At 40.1% G+C, this 23324-nt stretch overlaps 1 protein-coding gene across 2 annotated transcripts in view; it reads right to left on the bottom strand.

The window, feature by feature from the left end:
- OSBPL10 (oxysterol binding protein like 10) overlaps positions 1 to 23324 on the bottom strand; it is a 312463-nt gene that overhangs the window by 143925 nt on the left and 145214 nt on the right. The window contains exon 4 of one of the 2 annotated variants that reach the window (XM_021678834.2): positions 8140 to 8331. The exons of the other annotated variant lie outside the window; for it this stretch is intronic. Within the exon in view, the coding sequence (XP_021534509.1) occupies positions 8140 to 8331 (192 nt within the window). The remainder of the gene's footprint in view (positions 1 to 8139; positions 8332 to 23324) is intronic. 2 annotated transcript variants of the gene reach the window in all.

Genomic DNA, 23324 nt, shown 5'->3' on the forward strand with positions numbered 1-23324 from the left:
TCTTAAAAAAAAAAAAAAAAAACACTTCTAGGGCACCTGGGTGGCTCAGTTGGTTAAGCGACTGCCTTCGGCTCAGGTCATGGTCCTGGAGTCCCGGGATCGAGTCCCGCATCGGGCTCCCTGCTCCGCGGGGGGTCTGCTTCTCCCTCTGACCCTCTTCCCTCTTGTGCTATCTCTCATTCTCTCTCTCAAATAAATAAATAAATAAATAAATAAATAAATAAATAAAAAACACTTCTATATGGAGGGACAACAAGTGTCAGATAATAAATAAGCAAATGCCTAATTTCCAAACGAAACAAGGTAATAAAAGAACCTGACAAGAGAATCATGTGAGAGCCCCACATTGGGTGGACCCTATTTTACAGATGAGAAACTGAGGCATAAGGAGGTTAAGATAAAGAGAGGTGTAGCAGCCAGGGTTCAACCAGAGGAAACAGAACCTGTAGGAGATCCATATTAAGAGATTATTGCAAGGAACTGGCTCAGGTGCAAAAAAAAAAGAAAAAAAAGAGAGAGAGACAGAGAATCAACTGAAACAAAAGAGGGATTTGCATTACAAGGTTCCTAAATTTCCAGGAGACCAGGCAGTTAGGTCTTCTGTGGTTAATTCTGACGTCAGCCTCCCCCATCTTTGACATTCCAGTGAGTCCTGCCCTGAGCCAGCAGAGACACCAGAATGAACCTCCTTCTCCCAGGGCAGCAGCTTGGGAAACAAGTTGGAGGTTGATTGGGGACACTATCTCATCATTTTGCTTGTGGTGTTGTTCACCTGAAATGCCATTACTACCAAAATCCAATAACTCAAAACAGAGGATCTCCAAGGTGTTCCATGGACCACACAAATGTTTGTTTTAAATAGCATGGATACAGAGGCTGATGAGAGATTCCCACAGTGGTCATAAATCCTCCCTATTCCAAGTCAGCTTGCTTCATCATCATCAATAAATGCCCCTCTTACCTTCTAAAGTAAATCTGCACTCATAAGGCATTGTTTTTATATAGTAAGGATCTATAGTATTTCTATTCAAACAACAATCTACTGCTTTTAAAACATTTGGAAACAACTGCTATCCACTAATGCCACCTTACAATTTTTGAAAACTGAAGTCTGGAGCGGACCTATTTTGAAAGATGGCAAATTGCTACTAAAAATGCATGCACGGGTTACTTGTCATCCTTTATCCAAAAAAGTGCACAGAAGAATTCAGGACTTTTCTTTTTTCCCAAATAATCGTTCTGCTCACACAAAGGATAAATGCACTTTATCCCCTAAATGCAGTTTCCCTGGTGATGGAATTGCTCACATTCAATGCCGTCAGCACTGACCGCTACCTTAAAATTGATCAGCTAATAAAATTCGTTAGGGAAAGGTCTTTGACAGTTGCTGCTTCCATAGTAAAGGCTGTACTCGAATCAAGGTTTCTAACCAGGTATGCACCACATCCATGTGCACCAGGATCAAACCAAACCATCCTGAAGGGAAAGAATACTGAGCCGATATTATTTATAAAGATGGCACTTTCATTAAAGGGCCCTCCCTTGTATGTGTATTAAATAAATATGCAATTACATGGAGAAACATATATTCACACAGCAGGAACCACATAAACACGTATCGGCATATATTATACTCCAGAAGGTTTATTTAAAACTATATTAAATGACACAGCCCCAGTACAGTTTACCCACCCAAGGTAAACCAATGCAACACACACAGCTCTCTCTTCAAAAGGATATGTGCCTGGTGCAAGCTAACAATAGTATAAGGGAAGGATAATTCCTACATGTCAATAAATTACCATTGAAAGCTTAATTAAAACTAAATTTATGCCTCGCACATACCCATTACAATTCAACAGCATGAATGACCTTTTCCCTTATCAAGCTACAGAATCCAGACAGTCTCCCAGTTGAATTAACTGTTGGGTTTTTTTTTTTTTTAAGTCTCAAATGTCACAAATGAAAACATTATTTGGTCAAAGACACAAGAACCTGGGCTCTACCAAGTTTATTCTGTTTCTCAAATATTTGTTATGTCCAAGCCTATACCATATTTGGATTCAGAGAACTTTTTTAGTGGGAACTCTCTTTAGAGAATTTTCAACTCTAATCCAAGGAAGAAAACAGTTAAAATAAGACCCATGTCCACCACACATAGTCCCACACATACACACAAATTCGTGCACGTACACAAACATACACAAGCTCTCATGCTTGCAGACACACCGATCATTTCTTCGGGGGTCACTTTTGGGAAACAGCAATGAATTAAGAAGAAACATCTTGACTTCCCTACTTTATATTCTTCTACTCAATTCATGGGTGTAAGCAGGTGTGTACGCATACACATAGACTACTACAAACATGTATTCTTCAGAAAGCACCTAGCAAACAAGAATTTTATAAAAATCACATTGTACTTGTACCAATTGAACTTATGCCCATTTAAATAAACATAAGCCACGTTAAAACCCATTATAACGTCACTAAATGACACTAAATGTCACACACACACACACACAAAAACACTATAATGTCACTTGTGTTAAAGTTAATACAAGTAAGTGCCATAATTTCAGTCATCATATTCTTAAACATCTGAGGGCTCAAACTGATTTTTAAAAATATTTTAGAACCTATTTATAAAACAATTCCAGTGGCGCATTTGGAGGCTCGCACCATCATCACTTTCCCCTTACCCACCCAGACAGGAATACCCCATCCAGTGCTCTCATTGTCAGAGGAAACCCTGTGACTACCTGACTCAGTCCTTGACCGGTCACTATCCAGTGTGTATGGGTAGCAAGCAATCCATGAATGCCTCCACATTCTGTTTCTAAACCACTCTAACTGCTAGAAAACGGGTCCTCAAATCAATTTGTCCAGCCAACATGCCCAGCAGTTGCGCTAGGGCTAGAAGCGGCCAAGATGAAAACGACATGGCTTTTCGCATAAAAATCCAGTCTGGGTGCCTGGGTGGCGCAGTCGGTTAAGTGTCTGACTTCAGCTCAGGTTGTGAACAGTGGGATGGAGCCCCACTGTTGGGCTCTGCACTCAGTGGGGAGTCTGCTTCTCCCTCTGTCCCTCCCCCCTCCTCACTTGCGCTCATGCACACACATGCGCTCTCTCTCTCTCAAATAAATAAAAAAATCTTTAAAAGAAAATCCAGTCTGACACATAGTAGGTGCTCAGAACTTGTGGAATAGGTGGAGGAGGGACGGAATGAGCAAGCTCACAACCAAGGGCAGTGTTAGATATCTAAGAAATACAGCTCTAGCCGCTAATGGGAGGCACGTAATTTTAAATTTTCTAGTAGGCACACTTAAAAGGGTTAAAAAAAAAAAAAAAAAGAATCAGGTAAAGTGAATTTTAGTATAGTTAATTTCACCGAACCTAGAAAATATTTTCATTTCTACAAGCAAGGAGTATTAAAACATCACTAATGAAATATTTTACCTTTTTTGGTACTACTTTGAAATCTAGTGTGCATTTTACATTCACAGTACATCTAGATGTACAGTTCAGATTAGCACATTTCAAGAGCTCATTAGCCCCGTGTAAGTGGTGACTCCCCTAGAGAAGAACACACGGGACAGAGTATTTCCATCATGGCACAAAGTTTTACTTGGGCAACATACCTCCCAACAGAGGGAGGCAGTAAGTACATGGTGGGGATGAGCAGGCATGCTGAGGGCAGGTCATAGAGATGGACAGACTATGGAAGGCCTCGCTTGCCATGCCAAAGAGTACAATCTTTATTCGCTGGACAGCAAGGAGTAAGATGGTGATAGGACAAAAAAAAAAAAAAGTCAGTGGTGATCAATGGTTTCAAAAACACAGATTCACAGGCTAGAATCAATCCATGATGAATACTCTTCCAATTCAAGATAAAATATTAATAACAGGGAAAATTTAGTATGTTTTTCATAAAACTAAATTTATTCAGTGCAATGAGTGGCTCTTTATTCAGAGATTATATGCCTTGGAGGTGGCAGGGGAGGGGGGCATTAAATGTGCTTTTCTGAGATGGTAGTAACCACAGACTGTCACTATGCTTTCAAAATGTCCTTGCTGGTCAAATATTAATAGTTGCAACATCATGCTGCTCCCAAAATTCTACTTCTAAATTTTAGTTTGCAAGTAAAATCCAAAATTCTGGAACCACCAAGTTTTAAACAATTCCTGGACTTTATTAAGAGGGACATAGGGTCCAATGTGCACATATTATTCTGTATCCTGATTTTCTTATTTCCCACACAATTCATGTAGTCATAATGCTGACATGTGACTTTTTTTTGCTCCACACCCAATGTGGGGCTTGAACTCAGGACCCAGATCAAGAGTCACATGCTCTACCGACTGAGCCAGCCAGGCGCCCCTCTTACACATGACTTTTCTCTTAAGCTGCTACACAGTAATTCAGTATCTGATGTGAATTATTGTTTGTTTAGTTATTTCTGTGATGTTTTGTGTTGAATCTATTGCTTTATTAGTATGAATAGCTTTACCCAAATTAACTGTCTTCCTCCAACCCCAATTCCACGGACTAGTTCCTCAGAATATAGTTCTCAACAGGGAATTTATGGGTAAATGGCAATGAACAGCTTTGTGTTTAATTCTTATTATAGATCACCAGGCTGTAGCAAAAAGACAATATGCAGCAAGACCAGTATTTCTTAACACCCTCCTATAATGGGCCATAATTATTTCTGATAATGTGATAGAAAAAGTAGCCCTAATTTTCATTTCTTGAATTGCTAACAAGGATAGGCCTATTGTTTCAAATTCCCTATATTCATCTCTCCTAACCACTTCTAGTGAGGACTTTGGGTACTGACCTTTGAGATCTCAATTCTTTATATTTTGGGTGATAACCATTTAATCTTTAAAACTGTCCCATTATCTTCACCCACGCTATGGAATTTCATTTAATATTTGTTCTATTGCCTCTGGCTGGGCTATTTTTCTTTTTTTTTTCCCCCCTTCAGATATTCAGGTACATCTGTCTTGTGTATGACAATTTTCCTCATTGCTTCAGTGGTCCTAAGTTTATCTTCCCTATACAGCTGGGTTAAAAATGCTATTCCATTTTCCTCTAGTTATTTTATAGATAAATACAGTGGAATCCAAAGCCAAGGCCTTTATACTCTGAAATTAATATACTTTTAAAACTGCAGAACTTCCTGGTATGAGTGAAATTTTCTCAGATTGTTCCCAAGGTGGATCTGCCCCCATCGTAAAATGACAGATGTCATCAAACAGCTAGCATTCTCCAATCAGGAGTGAAGCTGGACAGGATATCTGAGAATCTGAACTTTTAACTCTTCCCTCAGAGGTGTTCAGCACCCCACAATTCTCTCAACTGCCAATGTTGATACTTACGTCTAAACAAGCTCACTTAAAATGAGATTTCAGCAAGAAAGATTATCAGTAGACAAAAACAACAGCCTGAAGAAATAAACGATTGCCCAGGAATATAAAAATCAAATCACTATATACCTATGGAGGCATCTTACCTATTTTCCATATAATGAAATTTCTCGGGGAAATTTCAAATAATTGCCCCTCATGGGTGGAAAATGGAGAGAAAACAAGAGGATAAAGAAAAAAGAGCATTTATGTAATTGTTGACAAAATTTAGATCGTACTATGTAAGTTTTACTTATCTATACATGTGACATGCACAAAAAATAACCCAGAAGTCAATTCACTGAAAGCTTACATATTGTTATCTGAAAGGAGGTAGGATTATGGGTACTTCTGATTTTCTTCTTTTGACTTCTTATGCAATATGTACTTCATTATATACTTTACATAATTAATTTTATATGCATATGCTTCAAGAACATACTTCTATTTTAAAAACTTCTTAAAAATGGAGGAAGAGGGCGCCTGGGTGGCTCAGTTGGTTAAGCGACTGCCTTCGGCTCAGGTCCTGATCCTGGAGTCCCGGGATCGAGTCCCACATCGGGCTCCCTGCTCGGCAGGGGGTCTGCTTCTCCCTCTGCCCTCTTCCCTCTCGTGCTCTCTGTCTCTCATTCTCTCTCTCTCAAATAAATAAATAAAATCTTTAAAAAAAAAAAAAAAAAAAAAAATGGAGGAAGAAAAGATCTGGGCATTAAATTGCATCATGTGCTACTGAAAATTAAGCTAAGTCACCTCAACTTTTATTGAGGCCACAGCTCATTCAATGCAAGCACCTCCACTTTTTTTCATATACTCCAGGCTTCCTAGCACCACTTGTGAGAGTAAGTCTATCAAAGATTCATTATCATAGAAGAGAATTCTCAAAATACCATGAACTTTCAACCTGCCTTTTTTCTTTTTTTCTTTTTTTTAAGGTGGTCATCTCTAACATACTTGCAAAAGTATCTGCAGTGAGGTTTACATAAAAGCGACTGATAGTGTTGTGGTCAAGTTGTTGGGTTTTTTTTAAGTCCTTATTTGTTAGATAAATATGAAAGCATTTACTGGCAATGATAAAATGATATATTTATGATTTCCTTGAAATACTCCAGCAAAAAAAAAAAAAAAAAAAGTGGTAGAGGGAAAACAGATGAACAAGAACAATAGCAAGTTGGAATTGCTGATACTGGGTGATGGGTACCGTTATTCTGTTCTACTTTGGGTACAAACTGTTTCTCTAATACAGTTTTTTTTACGATGCTATGAAAACTGAAAAATATATACAAGTGCACAACCATTCCTCGTATCATCCAGTGTGTCAAAGTTAAGCTCAGAGCGAAACACCATTAAAAAAAAAAAAAAATTCAGGGTGACTATATCAAAGGCAGCATTTGACTCTGTATCTTCTCTTTATTAGGCAAGACAGAGTACAGGCATGTGTAAATCTATCAGGAAAAATAGGTCTTTCATATGCATCTACAGATTTGATTCAGAAGATTTCAGATTTTCAGTCCTGGGCCAGAGTCAGACCAAGATAGCAGGCTGACCCAGCACTACTTGGCTCGTGACATTCAGAAAACAAAACAAGATGCGTGCTGACTTGAGCAACAAGACCCTACGCTAGGAGGTCCATTGTGCTGCTCACCACGAGCCAGGGCCCCGCTGCTTCCCTCAGAGGATGGGCTGGTCCACCCTCAAGCCAGCTGCAGGGCCAAAGGCCTCAACACAAGGTAGGCACCCAAGACCACTATCATTTATTTCATATAGTCCATTCCCAGGAACAGTTGCAAAAGATGATACGAACACGAAGGAAGTGGGATTCCCAAACCGATGACTTCCCAGTGGGTCAAAAGTAAAAACAGGGCGCCTGGGTGGCTCAGTTGGTTAAGCGACTGCCTTCGGCTCAGGTCATGATCCTGGAGTCCCGGGATCGAGTCCCGCATTGGGCTCCCTGCTCTGCAGGGAGTCTGCTCTTCCCTCTGACCCTCCCCCATCTCATGTGCTCTCTGTCTCTCTCATTCTCTCTGTCTCAAATAAATAAATAAAATCTTTAAAAAAAAAAAGTAAAAACAAAGCATAGTCCTACATAGGTTCATAAGGCACTCACAGCTGAAAGGCTTTCAAGTGCACAGTCACAATGAGCCTCAAATCTCCCTTGAGAGGAGGGGAGGGCCTGGGTTATTTCCAGTCTACAGACGCAGAAACTCCGATTCAAAGCTTGGAAAGACTTGCTTCCAAAGAACAGAGTCTTCTGACTCGAAGGACAGTGCTCCTTCACTCCCCAGCACTCTGCTGAGAGTGCTCTGTGATGGGAAGACCAAGGGAGGCACCTCATGAGTGAGGCAAGGCAGAAGAAGGTCTCACACGTCCTGAGTTTCAAAACCACCTCAATTATTTCCTGGCTACCCATGACCATGTACTGTCTATTCTTTGCCATGACCATGGAGACCGAATGACTCTACCTCTACTTGCACTCATGTGTCTGTAGGCTGGATTTCCCTGCTTTCTAAGCTCTCACAGGTCTCCTCAATGCCTCACTTCACCTCACCTCACACAGAAACAAATTATTTTTTCTGTAACCAGGAGGCAACACTGTCATGGCTGGGAGGCTGGCTGCTGGCCATCTCTCTTCTTAATCAAGATGGTACAAGGGAAGGGAAGTTGGCAGCACAGTGGTAGCAGCCCTCAGCGCCCAGGGACCACTCAACCTAGTAGGAGAGCAAAGCCTACCTCTCTGACTTCGTGAAGCTGGCCGGGATACTGACTCTTGGCTCTTCGGGCAGCTGCAGGCGACTTGTGATGCGTGACTGTGACAACACCGGGGGCCCCCGTGCCGAGGTGTCTCTGGCTACAGGGAGACGCAGGATTGGGCGTTCCATGGGGGAGCAAAGTGAGACTGCGGCTTCGGGAACTTGGAGTCGTCTAGAATAAGCAACAGGTGTCAAAACTCAGCAACCGACCTGCAGAACACAGCTAAGGGTTGGCTTCCATTTATTTGGGACCCCTTCGCTTAATCTTTCCCCTTTGTCTATTTAGAGGGATGAAGGGATGGGGGAGGTACAGAAACACTACATGGCCCAAATCCCACACTCACTTAAGAGACAATGTCCGTTAACTACTCTATTTCCTGCCCTACTCTATTAGCCATGAGAGGCTACTGAGTCCCCCCAAATGCCACAGACTCTTACGGATCTGTGCCTCTGCATAAATTAGCTCCTCTACCTAGAATGTTCTTCCCCTCACGCTGGCAAACTTCAGCTGAGTCTTAAGACTCAGTTCAGTTTCCTGATGTGTGAATCATCTCCCTGTCTGCCTCAGCCTCCCTGCTGCTCCTATTCCACTACAGCGAGATTATATTCGTTGTACAGCTCCCTTCCTAAGAGATTTTTCCGAACTCATCTTTATATCCCTAAGACCTGGCACATCATGATTGTCTAGTTTATTAGGTACTTAATAAATGTCCGCTGCATAACTGAAAGTCCTCAGTTACCAACCAATTAATCCCCATTTGTTAGTGTACTGCTCGTATTTCATCCTAGAAGAATATATAATCCCAGTAACAATTTAGTATAGGATAAAGATGGCATTTCAACCTAGTGCAGATGAATTTTTTCAGTAACTGGTGTTGGGATGACTGGGCAGCCATCTGGAAAACAAAGTTGGATTCATCTCACAGATCATAGACCCCAAATCGATCAAAGATATTAAGAAAAAAAAAAGCACAAGAAAACACGTAGCCTTGGGGTAGGGAAAGCCCAACACCTCAAAATCCAAAAGCCATAAAAGAAAAGCTCAACAAATTTGATTACCTAAAAATTTAAAACTTCTGCACAGGAAAAAACTTTAAAAACCCACTACCACAGGGGTGCCCGGCTGGCTCAGATGGAGGAGTATGTGACTCTTGATCTTGGGGTCATGGGTTCAAGCCCCATGTTGGGTGTAGAGTTACTAAAAATAAATAAATAAATAAATAAATAAACAAACAAACTTAAAAAAAAAAAAACCACTTCCACCACCAACAAAGCCAAACAATAAATTAGGAAAAATATTTTCAACTTGTTTCAAAAGGCTCATCATGCTTGAAATGTTGGCATTCATATTAATTACAGATGTAATTCTATTTATCTTACTGTAACTCCGAAAATTGTAGTATTGTTGTCATGGAAATGTACGTTATTCATAATTAGGAATGGAAATCCTAGGGATTAACAAGAAACAGCAAACTATTAAAATGGGGCAAGACAGGAACACTGATCATTCACAAAAACAGATGAAGTCCTTAAACCATATGAAAACACATTCAACTGTCTTCATTAAATGTAAATTCAAGCCACATTTAGATACCATCTTTGGCCCATCGGATTGACAAAAAGCCAAAAGTCTGAGTACACTATCTGTTGACAGGATCACAAAGGAATAGGTTTGTGGCAGTGTAAGGTGACAACGCGCCCCCCCCCCCCCCCCCCCAAGGAGGGCAATCTGGCAATGCGGGTTGCAGTTACAAAGGCACTTTCTTGTGACCCACAATGTCCTGCTTGGGAATATATCCTCCAATACACCTGCTCCCAGGGAAAAATGGCAGAGGTACCCACCACGAGCCACCAAAGAAGGATGTTAAATGGCAGAAGATGGGAAACAACCCAAAGGCCCATCAGTATGGGACAGGCTCAGTAAATAATGGTACACCCATGTAACCTAACACCACTAAAGCTGTGTAAGAATAACGAGAAAGGGCTCTATGAGTTGCTCTGTAAAAAAAAAATAGAGAAGTGAAAAAAAAGCAAGGTGCAGAACTGTCACATAGTATGCAAAGTTCTGCATCAAAATGTGAAAAATGAGTATTTTCATTGTTAGTCACTCACAATTATTTGTTTCTTTTTTAAAGATTTTTAATTTATTTATTTGAGAGAGAGCACGAGTGGGGAGGAGTGGCAGAGGGAGAGGGAGAAGCAGACTCTCCACTGAGCAGGGAGACTGACGTAGGGCTCAATTCAGGTCCCTGAGATCATGATCTGAGCCAAAGGCAGATGCCTAACCAACCGTGCCACCGAGGCACCCCTAAAATTATTTGTTTAAACCAGAAAAATACTCCAGAAGAAGACCCACAAAACTAAAAAAGTGGCTACTTACTTGTGAAGAAGCAGAGAATGAAAGAGGAACAGAGAGGAAGGGAGTTTTTTGTTTTTTGGGGGTTTTTTTTGCCCAAAGGGTTTTTATGTTCTTTCATTTTGAACCATGTGAACGTATCACTTATCCAAAATTTGTTCAATTCTACATAAAATTTCCATTCTAAATGTTCCTATCCTTCACTCCAGCTTGGGAGAAGGCAGTTACAGGATATGTTGACTCAGGCCACCTTCTGAATTTCAGGGATCAAATATTTACTGAACACCTACTGCGTGCCAAGGAGAATATGTACTGTGTGGTCTCAAGGAGAAACAGGAGAAGTACAAGACAGTCTTTCATCATAGATGCTTATAATATTGCTGGGGATAGAAGATACACACAGAAACACATATATGCATGTGCATACACATGGAGTAAGAAAGTGCAGAGCAAGGTGTTAATTTGGCAATACAGCCAGAAAATGCCAAAGAAGTGAGGAAGAGCAAGATCTGCTAGAGCTGACCTCATCACTGCAGGCTGCTCTGAGAGTGAAGGACCTGAAGCCTGCGCAGGACTGGGGGAGATACAGAGATAGGCAGCCGAGTACAAATCAACCCCGACAGTCAGCACCTTCAAAGCGGTCTTAGCCTCAGGCCTCGGGTAACAGTCAACAGTTCTCAAAGCTGTTAAATGTTAACGATCTGTAATTGTCAAGGCTTGGAGGGGTTGGGAGTGGGGTGTGAGGCAGGGTAAAAGTCAGAACTTTCTATTGACCTACAACATCAGAGGAGCCTGTAAGCGTTCTCTGGATTGAACTTCGAGATAATTAATAGGAAGACAAAGCCTGAAAGCAGTGTGTTGCTTTTAAATAACCTTATATATAGGCAACGGGAGAATTTTTCGTCTAAGAATTGCATATACCTCGATCACAATGAAATACATCTACTTTCTGCTTCAATGTTTTCACTTGGAGTGTGGAGGATGAAAGAAGCTATTTCTTTAATCCTTTAATGACAGTGAATTTGCCTAAGCATTAAGAGTCTACTGAAAAACATTTTGATTGTTTGGGAGGCTTATTCCAACCCAAGAAAAGGCAGCTTTTTCACTGGGCTTTTAAGACACACAGCCAAGGTTCCCTCCCTCAGCTGTACCAGGTTCTAGCTGTGCTGACTTCATTTGAGTTATTTAAGCTTTCTTATTAAGCATCAATTACCTAATCTTTAAAAAAAGGAATAATAATATTGACCCTTAAAAGCCATCATGAAGATTAAATTAGATCGTGCACATAAAACACTTAGCACAGTAGGAAACTGTATGGCCAAAGTTTGTTTCTTTCCCTCTATCACTTAAAACTTGATCGATGAAGGCCTTATTGATTTTTCAAATGTTAAGAAGTCACTTAGTTCAAAATCATAAGCAGTGACTGACCTCCTCCTCATTTATTTATTTATTTATTTATTTTTACAGGATCAAAGTGGTGATGAAGTCCAAAATATAATTAAATACTTACTGGAGAACCTATATGGTCAGCCATTACACTGCAAGATTATAGGGGGAGAAAACAATTCTAGATGCTGAGTAGAATAAGAACGCATTTGAAATCAGAGAGGAAGACAACTCTGGCGAAGAGGCACCTTTGCTTGGAGCACTACCACTGTAAATGGTAATAAATCAAGAAAACTCACCCAGGAGCCAAATTATTCCACTGTGAGTGTCTAACCTCATGATTATTACTTAATGGCTGTCACTTGAATTCACAAGCAGTAAATTTGAGTTGAAAACCTTTAATTTCCCATTAACTATGGAACTCTCACGGCTTAATTCATACCAGTGCCTCCTCTCAGGGTAAATATGAACAAAAAGCCTCACTCTTGGTACACTCCGTAGGTCATCAGTCTCCAGGAGAGAAAAAGGGAGACCAGCCAGCAAACTACAACCACTAGGAACGAGAAGGCTCTCTTTCCGCAGGCGGCCTGTCTAATATTCCCAGGTTGTGTTTTTTAAATTGTGTTTAGCTATCACACCACTCATCCCCGCTACTATTTTATAACAAAACATTACCCAGAGTTTGAGGAACAACAGGGCAGGTTTTTACTCCAAATATTTACGTCAGGGAGAGTAACTAGAAATGTCAAGTGCGCCATCTGTGAAAAACTCGGAGTCAAGAGTAACTGTTTCTCTCCGGGAATAAGACCCTTCACCTAAGAGAATCAGCCCTTGTGTCCCCTCTACCAAACAGCGCCGGCCTGACAAAGAAGAGAAAGGGGTCCCAGGTGAGAGTGCTGATGCTCAGACCCTGCCCAGACATTCAACATGCGGTAGGGTTTCTTGGTATTTACAACCTCTTGGTTTCTCCTACTTACTTCCCCAGATCCCTGAAATGTCCCAAGTTTGCAAGGAAGACACGTACACATACTCTCTGTACTTACTGGCTAAAACGGGCATGAAGGAGAGGCATGACTGAAAAGAGGGAGAATGCACCTGAAAGAATACGTCCAGGCAGGGAAATCAAGCAAGGAGCCGAGAGATACGGTCCAGTCTGGGAAGCTTACAGCAGAATCACTGGACTATCCAGAGGCTGTGGGCAGGGAGTGCTTAAGAGTCCATGGCCTGGGTTCAGGTATGAGCTCTAGCATTCATGAGCTGGGTGGCCTAGTAAAGTGGCATGGGGTTCTCACTTCTGGAATTCTATTTTTTTTTTTTTCCACTTCTAAAATTTTACTATTACCTACCTCACTGGATGGTTGGAGAATGAAAGGAGAAGAGGTAAGTAGGGCACAGGTCATGTACTTAGCATGAAGTGTCACCATTATCATTTGTAAATTAAAATTAGGCCTTCAGGCATCAACATAGATGAAGGATTGTTAAGTGGTCCCAGAGTCAAATATATGGACTTAAAGACTGTTTTCATCAACACTGCCTTAAACAGACACAGTTTTACCACTTCCTTAACTTTAAAAAAAAAAATTAAAAAAATAAAGAGTAATCATCCTAATTACTAAAAAAAAAAAACCAGTATGCCTCAGAGAAAAAGTACATTTTTTAAAATATGATTTCACATTTTAAAAAATACATCTATTATAGAACTTAACATGTCTGTAGATAATGCCAATGCTACATGGGTACTAAAAGTAAAGAATTAGTTTAAATAAGTAATAGGCGATTTTCCACTAATATTTTGGAATAAAACAGAACCTCACATTGTAAAGATCACCTGCTGGTCCTAAAACCCTCTAAAAACATATATCAGAAGTTGATAATTAGGCTTGCTGAAGCTGAAATTTAAAAGCTTTTAAAGGAATAAGGGGGAAAATAGCTTATATATACATTTGTGGCAACCACTTCTATAGAAAATTTTTCTGATGGGAAAAAAAAATCGCTGAGAGTCAATTAATTATAACAGCATTCAAATGACATTTAATTTGGAGCCTATTTTCCTCACTTCTTTGAATTCCTTCATAGTGAAGGGGAAAAAAGACACCATATTTCAGAATAAATAGCCCAAGGGAGACAAAAAACCAAACTAGTCTGGTTGCATTTTTTTTTAAAGATTTTATTTATTTATTTGAGAGAGAGACAGAGAGACAGAGAGAGCACAAGCAGGGGGAGGGGCAGAGGGAGAGGGAGAGAGAATCTCAAGTGGACTCTAGGCTGAGTGCTCAATCCCATGACCCTGAGATCATAACCAAGCCAAAACCAAGAGTTGGATACTCAACCAACTACACCACCCAGGCACCCTGGTTGCATATTTTGAAAAACAAATTCAACCAACTAAAGCCTTTCATTACATTCCTCTCTCTTCCTCCAAAAAAGAAAAAAATTAATGTACCATTTTTCTAAATATGTGAAAGCTAAACATAAGAATTGTGATTTATTCATTTTCTTCCAAAAGTAAGCATACTTCCATCAACAAAAAAGGAAAAGCCTAACAGTTTTTAAAATAGTACAATTCAGGACCTTAACATTATTCAGAATTTCGTTCTCCTGTTAGTCAATATCTCAGTGAAAATGAAGGGTGTTATTTATTTTTTTTAAGTAGGCTCCACATCCAACATGGGTCTTGAACTCATGACCCTAAGATCAAGAGTCACCTGCTCTACTTACTGAGCCAGCCACCCCAAGAATTTATGGTGTTTTTTAAATTAATCTACTCCACTATTTTGCTTAATAATGAGTAAGGGACAGGCGGGGCTAGGTAGAAAGAGATAGGTAGGGGTCTACGGGATCAGGCTCACAAAAATCCAAAAATGCGGAGGTGTAAGGAAACCAGAGATAAGGGAACAAACGGACCATCCTGTCCTAGGGGTCAGAGGTGGGGTCTTGTTATAACAGCTACTTGTGACCAACAAAGAATTACAGGACCCTAAAAAGTAAACCATTAAAGGTGTTATCACTTAATCAATAGAGATGTTAAAAGGACTTAAGTTCCCTGGTTAGCTTTCTATAAAAGACCAACCCTAAAGGCCCCCACTGGCAACCCTGTCGGGACCTCTCTCACTCCTAAGAGCTTTTTCTGTATCCTCACTTAATGAAACTCTATGGTTTTACTCACTTTCTGTTGTCCATGAGATTCATTCGACTCTGTAAGACAAGAACCTTGCTCTCCTGCTTCAATAGCTGTATACGAACTTTTGCATTTGCTTTGCTTTTGATTTCGTTTTTTAATATTCTGTTATCCTAAGTTTACAACAGATCCAAAGTAGAAATAAAAGGTTTTAAAACTGGGTTATTTACCAAGTTCATTCCCATGACTAACTTTTCAAAAATTATACTTCGCTTGCTCTACTTTTCCAAATTCCTGTCTTCTTGCAGAAATAAAAGTTTAAACTTTCAGTTACCAAGTCTAGGGAAGTCTAGGGAATTTCTTCCATTTTCTTTTTTTTTTTCTTAAGATTTTATTTATTTATTTGAGAGAGAGAGAGCGAGATCATGAGCAAGGTCGGGGAAAGGTAGAGGGAGAAGCAGATTCCCCGCTGAGCAGAGGGCCCAATGCAGGACTTGAATCCAGGACTCTGGGATCATGACCCAAGCCAAAGGCAGATGCCTAACAGACTGAGACACCCAGGTGCCCAATTTCTTCCATTTTCATCTGCAAATCCTTAATATATCATAAACATTTCCCACTAACTTTATGCCAATACCCTCTCTTAAAGCACACAAACATGCGCCACAGTGTGCAAAGGGAAAAGAATGGTTTTCCCCAGAGAGGCAGTCTCTAGCCTGCTTCTAATCATACCTCCGTGAACCTGTGATTATAACTGCAAATGCCAGATCTTTGAAAAACAGCGCAAGAAAATGCATGTATTTCCATTTCCTGCAAGTAGAGGAAAAGAAAACTTGACATTTTTAAGTTTGCCTTGTCTCTCAACATTTTCAGCCCCCAAATCAATTTTCTAACAGCTAATCCAACCACTCCAGAATCTCTGACCATGCTCTGGCCCAGCCTCCATCTAGATCAAGCTTCCAGGTCTCATGCACTTGGCCCCTTACCACACTCCACCCTTCTCCCCACCCCCTCACATCGCCAGCTCTCATTATGTTCCACATCCACCCAGAAGTAGGTATGTGCAACTTCAAAACCTTCTACACATTGGCCTTCCTTTCAGCTACCCTCTACATCCTTTGTTTGGGAGCTTGCCATTCAAGGACCAAGACTCCTTTTGGATGCTTTCTTCTGAAAACATGAAGATTCTCTCTACTGACCAAGCCCAATTCTCACCTTTTCTCATGCTGTGAAACTATAGAATTTTAGAAAAGGAAAAAACCCTCAGTCTAGCCTTCTCTTTTTACAGATCTAAAAACAGCCTTAAAAAGATAACATTACAAGGGGCGCCTGGGTGGCTCAGTCGGTTAAGCGTCTGCCTTCAGCTTAGATCATGATCCCAGGGTCCTGGGATGGAGCCCCACATTGGGCTCCCTGCTTGGTGGGAAGCCTGCTTCTCCCTCTGCCTGCCGCTCCCCCTGCTTATGCTCTCTCTCTCTCACTCTCTCTGTCAAATAATAAAATCTTAAAAAAAAAAAAACATTACAAGCGTCATTCAAAATTCAACTAAAAAAGACTGATTCAAGTCTCAGCCTCTCCAGGTGGCCTTTCTCAATTACACGAGGTTCTAGTTATTTAAATAGTGCTTTACACAAAGTTTGACGTTAATATATTTGATAGCAGGAAAGCAGATCTCCATTACACATTTCTACTTATCTAACACTTCAACCCACTCACCTACCATCATAAAAATACACGCACAACACTCCTTTGAAAGCAGGATAATTGTGTACTATATTCTCTTGGAATTACAGATCCTCAAAGAGATAATTTTATTTTATATATGTTGTTTGCAAATAACAAGAAACCAAAACTTTTTAATGCCAAATTGCCATTTTAATAAAAAAAAAACTTTCTGGGGGCGCCTGGGTGGCTCAGGCATTAAGCATCTGCCTTCGGCTCAGGTCATGATCCCAGGGTCCTGGGATCGAGCCCTGCATCAGGCTCCCTGCTCCGCGGGAAGCCTGCTTCTCCCTCTCCCACTTCCCCTGCTGTGTTCCTTCTCTCGCTGTGTCTCTCTCTGTCAAATAAATAAATAAAATCTTTTTTAAAAAATTTTAAAAAAAATTTCTGAACAAAGACTAAAAAGTTTCCTTATCTTAATTAGCTATACACCAAAAACATAGAACACCCATAATACTAATGTACAGATGTCTAGCTTCATTGCTTTTAGTTTTAGAAATAAGAATTCCAATATCATCACTGTTTAACATAGTACTGGAGGCACTAGCCAACAAAACAGGACAAGGAAAAAAAAAAAGGAGAGGTAGGAGGATAGGAAAGGAAGGAATAAAATGTAACTAGCTATAGATGTGATTTTACAAAAGAGAAGATCAGAAAACTCCAGCAGAGTTGTTAGATGAACTTGGAAAAGTCCATAACATTCTTCTATATCAATAATAACTAGGAAATATAGTAGAAAATAAGATATTCACAATAGCAATAAAAACTATAATGTACAGATATTAATCCAATAAGGAATACATAAGAAAAGAAATACATATGAAAAAAATCAGTGAAGAATTGCGAAAACAGAGATAACACATACCAGGTTAATGAATAAGACAACTTAATATTGTAAAGATGACTGTTCTCCCGAATTATTATATAATTAGTCTAATAAAAATCCCAGTAGGATTTTTTTGAGCAAATCAGTAAGTTTATTCTAATATATAAATGGAAGAATAAAGGTTTGTGAGGGGCCAAGTTAATTCTGAAAAAGGAGAATCATCCTACCAGATACAAATATTGAACAACAGAGCCACAATGATTAATGATTATAAGGCATTCAGGCAGGAAGAAGCAACTAGACTAAAAGCTGGAAAAGAGGGCATATATAAAAAAAATATGAAAGTTGGCATATTACAGAAGCAGCACAATAAACCAGGAAAGGGAATAAATGATAAGGGGAAAGCAAACATAGCCAACTCTGTAACTTCATGGCATATACAAAGGTAAAAATCTAAATGCAAAAAGTAGAACTACAAAACTAACGAAAGGAAATGTAGGAGAGTATCTATGTAACTCTGAATGTACAAAAGCTTTTCTTATAAGACCAAAAGTACATATCACAAGTTGAACATTTGATGGATTTGACTACATTATAAGGGTTTCTCTTTGACAAGGCCATTTTAGACAAAATTAACAAATGTGTGGGGACTGGAAGAAGACAGATTACTATCTAGAATATAAAAGGAGTCCCTACAAATAAAAACCAGAAAACACTCTAAAAAATGGACAAAGGATAAGTATAGGCAATACAGAAAAAAAAAAAAAAAAAAAAGAACGGCTAAAAAGAATATCAAGGTAACCAGAGAAATACAAATTAAAATAACTAGATTTTATCCCCACCAGATTTACCAAAATTCAAGAGTAAACCACCACCAAAGAATGGCAAGGATATAAAGATACTGGAACCTCTTGCATTCTAATGGGAAAGCAGACTGGTGCAGCCATTTTGGTAGCAATATAAAAGAATTTAATGAAAATATATGCACGTTCCTATGATCCTGAAGCTTTCTACTGGGCAGGTACACAACAAACATGCTCACACTCACATGTATACACAAGGATATATTCAAGGATGTTCACTGTTTATGAGGGTGGGGAGTTTGAGGCAATGTAGGTGTACATTAGTAAGAGTTCATATAAGTTAAATATAGACTGTACATACAATAAATATACATGCATCGGTTAGAAGTAATGACATGGAGATATGTACAGCAACATCAATAAAACCTACTGCTAAGTTAGAAAAGTTTAAAAAGGACGAGATCTGCAGGACGACACAACTGACAGATTTAAAGCACATATATAGGCAAAGACCCATGCAGACCCAAGGAATTGATGCTAACAAAGACGAGGGGAATGGGAGCAGGGGGAAAAAAGGAAGAAAAACAATTATAAGAGTTCTTAAAAAGTTTTTTTTTTTTTTAAATAAAAGGCCTTGTGGGGGGCGGAGCAAGATGGCGGAGGAGTAGGAGACCTGGATTTCGTCTCCTCTCAGGAATTCAGCTGGATAGGGATCAAACCATTCTGAACACCTACAAACTCAACAGGAGGTCGAAGAAAAGAAGAGCAACAACTCTCTCATAAGAAAAGCGACCACTTTCTGGAAGGTAGGACGTGCGGAGAAGTGAATCCGAGGCGATATTCGGGAGGATAGACGGCGGGGGAGGGGCCTCCGGCGGCCGCTTCTGGCAAGTGATAGAACCAGGGAGCACAAAATCGGAACTTTTAAAAGTCTGCTCCGCCGAGGGACGTCACTCTGGTGGCTAAGCGGGGGGTGGAACCCTCGGGGACAGTGTGGTCTCAGGACCCTCGGGGTCACAGAAAGACCGGGGGTGCCTGAGTGTGGCAGAGCTCCCAGGTAACAGAGCAGGGAAGCCGGCTGCAGAGGCGGAGCCCAGGCGCGGGCTCTCAGCTCAGGGTTGCCATAAACCGTGATCCGCGGCACAGTCGGGCCCCTGCTCCTCCAGCAGGGACCCAACAAGCGGCAGATCCGGGGAGACTCCCCTTCCTCCCCCGGGAGGAGCCGCGTGGGAGTGCGCCGCAGGGATCTGCTGGGTTTGGAGACTCCACCCAGGGTCGGGTGCCAGAGATAGAAACGCGCGGTCACAGGCCGGGTGAGCACGGAGTGCGGCTGGAGACCAGGGAGACGGGAGTGACTGACGGCTTTTCTCTGGGGGCTCACTGAGGAGCGGGGCCCCGAGTTCTCAGCTCCTCCGGGGCAGAGATTGGGAGGCCGCCATTTTCACTCTCCGTCTCCAAAGCTGTACGGAAAGCTCACAGGGAACAAAAGCTCCGGAGAGCAAACCCGAGCAGATTACTTAGCCGGGAGGGGGCAAGGGCGGGGCAATTCTGCCTCCGCCAAAGACATTTGGAAACCACGGCAACAGGCCCCTCCCCAGAAGATCAGCGAGAACAGCCAGCCAAGACCAAGTTTACCGATCAATGAGAACGGCAGAACTCCAGCGCTAGGGGAATACTGCACATAGAATTCATGGCTTTTTTACCATGATTCTTTAGTCTTTCAAAGTTAATTTTTTTTAACTGTCTTTTTTTCTTTTTTTTTCTTTTTGAATTTTTCTTTTTCCCTTTTTCAACCAACATCTTATCAATCCCTTTTTTTTAAAAAAACATTTTTATTTTTCATTTTTAGAGTCATATTCTATCCCTTCATAGTAGTTACCCGTATTTTTGGCTTATATATATAAGTTGTTCTCTCTTTAAAATTTTGATAGTTTCTTCTAACAGATTAAAATATACCCTAAATCTCTAGTATATGGTGTTTTCTATTCCCCTACCTGATCACATCCTCTCCCTTTTTTTTCTTTTTTCATTCTTTAAATCCTCTTCTTTCTTTTTTCAAATAACTTCTTATCAATTCCTTTTATAAAATTTTTTATAATTTCCACCTTTACAGTCATATTCCATCCCTTCACCATATCAACCCTTATTTTTGTACATATATAAGTTTTTCTTTCTTTAAAATTTTGGGAGGCACTTTCTTCTAAAAGACCAAAATACACCCCAAATCTAGTGTGTGGCACTGATCTATATACCAGCCTGATCATATTTGATCACATTCTGGTTTTGTTGTTGTTGTTGTTTTGTTTTGTTTGTTTTTGTTTTTATCTTTATCTTTATCTTTTTCTTTTTTTTCTTTCTCTTTTTTCTCTCTTTCCCTTTCTTTTCCCACTGCTTCAGGTCTTTTCTGATTTGTTTAGAGTATATTTTCTGGGGACGTTGTTACTCTGCTAGCATTTTGTTCTCTCATTAATCTAGTCTCCTCTGCACAAAATGACAAGACGGAAAAAATCACCTCAACAAAAAGAACAAGAGGTAGTACCTACTGCCAGGGACCTACTCAATACAGACATTAGTACGATGTCAGATCTAGAGTTCAGAATCATCACTTTAAAGATACTAGCTGGGCTTGAAAAAAATATGGAAGTTATTAGAGAAACCCTTTCTGGAGAAGTAAAAGAACTAAAATCCAACCAAGTAGAAATCAAAAAGGCTATTAATGAGGTGCAATCAAAAATGGGGGCGCTAACTGCTAGAATAAATGAGGCAGAAGAGAGAATCAGTAATATAGAAGATGAAATGATGGAAAATAAAGAAGCTGAGAAAAAGAGAGATAAACAACTACTGGATAACGAGGGCAGAATTCGAGAGATAAGCGATACCATAAGACAAAACAACATTATAATAATTGGGATCCCAGAAGAAGAAGAAAGAGAGAGAGGGGCAGAAGGTATAATGGAGCAAATTATAGCAGAGAACTTCCCTAATTTGGGGATGGAAACAGGCATGAAAATCCAGGAAGCACAGAGAACCCCTCTCAAAATCAATAAAAATAGGTCAACACCCCGACATCTAATAGTAAAACTTACGAGTCTCATAGACAAAGAGAAAATCCTGAAAGCACCTCGGGAGAAGAGATATGTAACCTACAAGGGTAGAAACATTAGATTGGCAACAGACCTATCCACAGAGACCTGGCAGGCCAGAAAGGACTGGCAGGATATATTCAGAGCACTAAATGAGAAAAATATGCAGCCAAGAATACTCTATCCAGCTAGGCTGTCATTGAAAATTGAAGGAGAGATAAAAAGCTTCCAGGACAAACAAAAACTAAAGGAATTTGCAAACACAAAACCAGCCCTACAGGAAATCTTGAAAGGGGTCCTCTAAGCAAAGAGAGAGCCTAAAAGCAACATAGACCAGAAAGGAACACAGACAATATACGGTAACAGTCACCTTACAGGCAATACAATGGCACTAAATTCCTATCTTTCAATAGTTACCCTGAATGTAAATGGGCTCAATGCCCCAATCAAAAGACACAGGCTATCAGACTGGATTAAAAAACAAGACCCATCAATATGCTGTCTGCAAGAGACTCATTTTCGACTCAAAGACACCCCCAGATTGAAAGTGAGGGGGTGGAAAACCATTTACCATGCTAATGGACACCAAAAGAAAGCTGGGGTGGCAATCCTTATATCAGACAAATTAGATTTTAAACCAAAGACTGTAATCAGAGATGAGGAAGGACATTATATCCTACTTAAAGGATCTATCCAACAAGAAGATCTAACAATTGTAAATATCTATGCCCCTAACATGGGAGCAGCCAATTATATAAGGCAATTAATAACAAAAGCAAAGAAACACATCGACAACAATACAATAATAGTGGGGGACTTTAACACCCCCCTCACTGAAATGGACAGATCGTCTAAGCAAAAGATCAACAAGGAAATAAAGACTTTAAATGACACACTGGACCAAATGGACTTCACAGACATATTCAGAACATTCCACCCCAAAGCAATGGAATACACATTCTTCTCTAGTGCCCATGGAACATTCTCCAGAATAGATCACATCCTAGGTCATAAATCAGGTCTCAACCGGTACCAAAAGATTGGGATCATTCCCTGCCTATTTTCAGACCACAATGCTTTGAAACTAGAACTCAATCACAAGAGGAAAGTCGGAAAGAACTCAAATACATGGAGGCTAAAGAGCATCCTACTGAAGAATGAATGGGTCAACCAGGAAATTAAAGAAGAATTAAAAAAATACATGGAAACCAATGAAAATGAAAACACAGCTATTCAAAATCTTTGGGATGCAGCAAAGGCAGTCCTAAAAGGAAAGTATATAGCAATACAAGCCTTTCTCAAAAAACAAGAAAGGTCTCAAGTACACAACCTAACCCTACACCTAAAGGAGCTGGAGAAAGAATAGCAAATAAAGCCTAAACCAGCAGGAGAAGAGAAATCATAAAGATCAGAGCAGAAATCAATGAAATAGAAACCAAAAGAACAGTAGAACAGATCAACGAAACTAGGAGCTGGTTCTCTGAAAGAATTAACAAGATTGATAAACCCCTGGCCAGACTTATCAAAAAGAGAAGAGAAATGACCCAAATCAACAAAATCATGAATGAAAGAGGAGAGATCACAACCAACACCAAAGAAATACAAACAATTTTAAGAACATATTATGAGCAACTCTATGCCAGCAAATTAGATAACCTGGAAGAAATGGAGGCATTCCTAGAGATGTATCAACTACCAAAACTGAACCAGGATGAAATAGAAAACCTGAACAGACCTATAACCACTAAGGTAATTGAAACAGTCATCAAAAATCTCCCAACAAACAAAAGCCCAGGGCCAGATGGCTTCCCAGGGGAATTCTACCAAACATTTCAAGAAGAATTAATACCTATTCTTCTGAAACTGTTCCA

The sequence above is a fragment of the Neomonachus schauinslandi genome, chromosome 1 (assembly GCF_002201575.2).
Source record: "Neomonachus schauinslandi chromosome 1, ASM220157v2, whole genome shotgun sequence".
Lineage (NCBI taxonomy): Eukaryota > Metazoa > Chordata > Mammalia > Carnivora > Phocidae > Neomonachus > Neomonachus schauinslandi.